Below are 6,000 nucleotides of genomic sequence, written 5' to 3'. Positions count from 1 at the left end.
TGGAGTTGTTCAAGAACAACAAGTTTGTGAATGATCTCAGGGTCTTAAAATTTGAGATCAAATCATTTAAAGAATGGAAGCATCCAAACTTGAGATTAAATTTTATAATCGAAGCACGAATTAATTCTGAAATCCTCCCCTTACAAATTATTCCACAATCAAAATTATTAGATCATTCTGGCCTTCTAGTATTTTTTGTTTACAGATAAGTGTTTTAGTATTTACAATAATGTTTATTGTTTCATGACCTCATCATGTGGTTTGATGCATAGCTTACCTGAAAGTAGCACTTATTGGATAAAACCTGTACTGTTGCTTTAAAATGTAAATGTATTATTTGCATTGGTGAATTTATCAAAAAGTTAGATAGCTTTCTGAAATCTAAAACAGAAGAAATTAACTTTGTTGCAAGCACACAATGAGTGTATTAAGGCCTACAGTAATATGTCATTTTTGGTAATAAAGGCAAAAATAGAGATATAAAGGCGATAAAGAATGAATGAAAACTTGAATATTTTATTTCTTTAAGGAGTCAGACTTTCATGAAACCATGAAAACATACTACACAATCAGCTTTATTATCAGCCCGATAATGGCCCAGCCTGTGTGAAAATTGCTTGTTTTATCCCTCATAGCTTGTCGTAGTGTAGAACAACCGACGTGGCATCTGGAACCCTAAAGACACCCAACCTTCTGTCGCTTAATTTGATAACTTGTACAGTTACATTGGCCCATATGAGCACTGTAAACATGGTGAAGCAATAGGGGAATGATGTTTTGTCTAATTTCAGTTAATCTAGCCGTTTGACTATCCCCTTCGGGTCAGGAGTATTATGCTGTACCAATGCGATGTCACCCTCTGCAGACATGTGTACAGTTTGCTGCACACCCACACAGTCACCCTCTTTCCAAGAGAAGGAAAAAGACAGATCATACTGTTACTGCAGAGTGATGATGAATGGCTCCAGGTTCACTTTCATTCATAAAATCTCAAATACATACTGTACGTAAATATTTGTTGTTGGAACAGTGAAGTCAGTCCCTGGCACTTTACTGATCACCTATGTACACCAAAAATTGTTTAAACAGCTTATGACTCCATGATTGTCTAATCTGACACAGTCACTCAAAAAACAATATTGAGCTATCTGATCCTAGCATAACTCTCTCTCACCCTGTTACTTTTGACGTCTGAACTGTCTTTTTTCATCAGGATGGGGGCTTCAGACAACATCTACAAAGGGCGCAGTACGTTCATGGAAGAGCTGACTGAAGCCTCAGAGATAATTTCCAGAGCAACCGAGTGTTCATTGGTCATCCTTGATGAACTGGGACGGGGCACGAGCACCCATGATGGGATTGCCATTGCCTATGCCACCCTGGAGTACTTCATCAGAGATGTAAGTGTGTGTTTGTATGTGTGAATGGACACTCTGCACTGAGGACATGGGAATAAGACAGATTTAAATATTTAAAGAAGGAAAGAAAAAGATGAGAAATGAGAGGGGAGGCACTGATGAGACATTTGGGGCACGTAACAGTTGCTGAACTACCAAATAATGTGAAACCCATGCTATTGTCAACCACACACATATTCATCTTGTTGCTAAATCCACCAGCATTGTTGGATCTTGAATCCAGCCCAATCAACCATCAAGTTAATGCCCTTCAGTAAAGAGGTGTGCGTGTCTGTCTATTTGTGTACATGCAAATGTTTGTATGTGCTTGTGGGCTCTGCAGACTGCAGTGATCGTTTGTTTTGCAGAGAGAGACGAGGCTCCAGAGAGGCCTCAGCAACAGAGCAGCCCTTGAAAACTGAGCAGAATTGTGGACAAGCTTTGATCTATAATGTTAATATGCTGTTAGAGAGCAAGCTGCAATGGAAAAGGAGATAGAAAGAGTGACCCCTGCAGCAGGCCTCATTTAATCCTTATGAAACACAGAATATCAAGGCTGATGACAGGTTGTCCAATGTCCACCTTTGCACTCTCAAGGGATCATCATATGTGTCCGTAATGCGTCGTCGCCATTTCTTATTGATATGTTTCCTGCTCATTCTTATCAGCTGTCGTTAAAATATTATGTACGGAAAGCAGAAAGGTCCAGGAAAGGTTTTAGCCAGCAATCGAGGCCAAAGGGTAGAGAGGAACTGGTGCAGAGGTTCGCTGAAGAGAGGAGACAGAGCTGGAGATATGTGGGGCTTTTCAGCTCGTAATCAGTTTTCCTATGAGAGAGACTGTTTGTGTGTGTGTGTGTGTGTGTGTGTGTGTGTTCTGCTGGGATTTTTTGAACTTGCACTGTCAGGAGCCCTTTGGGTCTTGCACACTGTTGCAACAGAAGAGATGAGTGGTGTGAGGAGGGGGGTGTTGTATTAGTAAAAGTGGGTCATCAATACCGGCATTGGCAAGTTAATCGTTGTTTCCTTGTGGAGAACTTACAGTACTTGTATGTACCAACTAGTGTTGAACAAACTGATTGATACTGTAAGCACAGAAAATTCATTGTTACAGTTTGACATGGGCTGTGTGCTCGAGGTGTAGCAGATGCAGATAATAATAATAATAATAATAATAATCTATTTGCATATCTGCCAAAATTTCACACCGATGCCGATATATCAGTAATAAGTTGACATTGGCTGATAATATACCAATAATAACGGTCAGATTTTACTTTGGATTGTAGTCTGCTAGACGCACACAAGAAAAAACAAAAGCTCTATTTAGCGCAAGCGGTACAAAGGTCTTAACAATTGGGTGGTGTGCATGTGGTATTAGTGCCCTCCAGACTGTAGCTTCTCTGAGGAGAAAGGATTTATCAACTCAGATGGTCTACACTGACCTTAGAGAGCGTGTATTTAATCTCGCACTAGAGGCAATTTGTTTTGCTGGCTATCGTGGATACACACACCACCAGCTGTTTAGCTGACAGTCAGTGAACTACACAAACCACTGATTCTGAATTTGGGCCTCCTGGTGGTTGTGAAAGGACGAGCCCCAGGGTGCAGCTCCCTCTTCAGTCCACAGTGACAGAGACCATTGATGGGTTTCTGGAGTTTTACCACTAAAGCATACTTACTCTACTTATGCCTTCTGGGTAATCAAAGGTTACAAGCTGTATCCAATCTATGAGAACTGTTTAGTATTTGTTTATTTTCTGTTTTCCAAGACCTTAGTCAAATAACTCCAAATTGCCCTGAGTTACCCCTGTTCAAATATAGATGAATAAACATTTATCTTTGAAAAACCTCTTCCAGTTTTTGTATGTTTTGCCAGTTCCACATTAGTTTTTGGACAGAATCTCGGGGTTATGTAATTCTGCTGGAAAACGTAGAATGAAAATGTGTAAGTAGAAGCTAATGCAGCAGGAAGCTGCTGTTGGCAGGAGGAGGGAGCTCTCTTAACTACCTGTTGTATAACAGCATTGATTTGTTAGAAAAGCCTTGCTATTAAAGGAAAGACAGACAAAAGAGCACAAAAGAAGTTATGCTATACAGCTAAAGGCATCCTCAGTACAAGCAGATCTGCAGTCTTTCATACTCACTCCTCTTCCTCCTACTTGTCCTCCTCCCCCTCTGCCCCGTCCTCCTCCTCACCAGACTCAACTCACGTCAAAAGTCAGACTAGTCCTCCTTTGACTCAGTTGTTATAGTAACACACCTTTCCCTGTCCCCAGCACTCACCTGTGAGGTAGTTAAGAATGTAGATGAGTTTCATAACACCACTCAATGAAAGAGACAGCCTTGACGCAGAATGAGAAAAAGAAACCAAAAAGCAAAGGGGAGAGGATCACTAAAACTAGGAGTTGCTTCTGCTAGAGGTTTATGGTGAAATCACGACCAGCACGTGGTTAGTTCAGTACACGTTTGCTTAATTTAATTCCTTTCTAGATGTGATGTGTACCTCATACTGTCCTCTTCTTTAGCCATTACTCACTCTCAGACTCACTTGGACTCTCACTTTTATTCACGCTAACAGCAGGTCCTGCCATTAGCTTCACACTAAGCTTAGCACTACACATCTCCACTCGTACCATGACTCAGCCTTGCATGCGACTGCACTGAGATTGTAATACTGCACGGTAACAGCAGGCAGAATCAGGCCCAGCTTTACACTTGGAGTGATGGGGAGAAGTAGAGCTCACTAAGGCTCACTTTTGGCTTCACACTAATGGGTAGATTTTCAGTAGAATGTATCGCTCTATGTGGGTGTAAATGGTCTCATGTGCTCACAACGATGCACAAAGCTCCTACGAAGACCCACATGTGCTCCACTGCACTCTGCACTGCTTTATGACTGTACTCATAAACAGCACATAGAGAAGATGCTAGTCTGTTTTTCTCTCAGCTCACTGTGATTGCATTCCTTCGTCAAAATTTCTAGCTGTTGCAAGTTTGGTTATAAGACTTTTGTTAGAGGCTTCGTTGCAAATCCTTACATTGCTCGGAGCAGTGGTTCCCAACATGTTGGTGGGGACCCCAGAAAAGATTCTCAGGATAAGAATCAGATGATGCAAGAAGTATGAAAGAAAAACCATAATTCTTACACATAAAATTATTTTACTTTTTCTGACTTGGATACCGGATACTTACCTCTTCAGGTGTCTAAAAATCCTCCAAATTTTTTTTGTTTGAACTGCTCATAACTCATGTCCACACTACGCCATAAGCTTTAATGAGATTCCTTCATGTTAAGGGGTCACTAGCCAAAAAGGTTGGGAACCACTGATTTAGAGTAAGAACTTGCCCTAATACTAAATCATTTTTTGAAAGCTCATGTTAGATGGAAACTAAAACAGAGGTTTAGTCTAATAACTCAAGTGCCCTTAAACATTTTGATGTCACAGACTCTATTGAACTCAGGCAATGAGGTCCATTGTTTCTGGATTGTTTCTTGACTGTAATTATTGGTAAATCAAACTACTCTTAAGTGATATTGGTACTAATAGAACTCAACTTATTTTCATTATCAATGAATTTGTTGATTATTTTTAATATTGAATGATTAATTGATTCAAATATACCATCATAATGTCCAGCGTGATGTCATCAAATTGCTTGTTCTGTCCGACCAACAGTTTAAAAGCCACAGATGTACATTCATAATAATAATTTACAATCATATCAAACAGTAAGAGCAGCAAATCCTCATACTTTGAAAAGCTAAAAGTAGCAAATGTTCAGCATATTTCCTTGAACAATAATTGAAACAATTATTAGATCAGAACATTTAATTTTCTTTCAATCAACTAATCAGTTAATCGACTAATTGCTTCAGTCCTAGATTTGTGATTCTGATATGGATTTTGGTAATACTAATTTACGTAGTGTTGAAATGTAATTTGGTTTCCAGTAAATTTGTCAGATTTAATTAAATCACACTACATTGTTGTCCAAATAATCTTTCACTCTTTGTTTGGTGTGCCTACAAGTTAGTTGTGATCTACTTTAAACAGAAGTACTTTTAAAGCTGGCATGGATGGGGGGCACAGCTTGCTTGCTTTCCTGTCAAAACTTACTGGAAAATTCACACGTTCTTATGCTGACTGTTGTGTGGCAGGTGTTACCGAAAAAGTGCAACTTCTCTGAATCAGATTAAATCTGTGTTATGAAGGATTTTTGTCCTTATGCCCACTGCTTTAATAACAAACAGAAAAGAGCATCCTGTTCCTATTAATTAGGATGAAATAAATTTGCCCAACAAAATTTCAGGTGTGCCAAATATGGCAAGTCATTTAATCAAAATTCAAGCACAAAATTCTTCTCCATACCTCCATAAAGGCAAATATTGACAGACCAACAATAGCTGATGTTGCAATAAAAGTATTTTTTTTTCATCATCTCCACTCCTACCAGTCGCCAAAAATGAGCAAATCAGGTGGAGGAGGAGTGCAGAATTTATTGTGCATTTTTTTTGGGTAATGAAACAAATATAAATTATATTCATATATTCAACATAAATTCAAGCACTTTCAGTATCCCTTGCTGCTACTTAGGTTTCC

General features: G+C 39.2%; 1 protein-coding gene across 3 annotated transcripts in view; it reads left to right on the top strand.

Moving 5' to 3' along the window:
• Positions 1–6,000, top strand: part of msh3 (mutS homolog 3 (E. coli)) — a 50,649-nt gene that overhangs the window by 35,840 nt on the left and 8,809 nt on the right. For all 3 annotated transcript variants that reach the window (XM_044196334.1, XM_044196335.1, XM_044196333.1), the window contains exon 21: positions 1,214–1,400. In XM_044196334.1, coding sequence (XP_044052269.1) covers positions 1,214–1,400 — 187 coding nt within the window. The remainder of the gene's footprint in view (positions 1–1,213; positions 1,401–6,000) is intronic.

This window comes from Siniperca chuatsi, linkage group LG5 (genome assembly GCF_020085105.1).
Source record: "Siniperca chuatsi isolate FFG_IHB_CAS linkage group LG5, ASM2008510v1, whole genome shotgun sequence".
NCBI lineage: Eukaryota > Metazoa > Chordata > Actinopteri > Centrarchiformes > Sinipercidae > Siniperca > Siniperca chuatsi.
The sequence above is the reverse complement of the archived record's forward strand: the minus strand, read 5'-3'. Positions and strand labels throughout refer to the sequence as shown.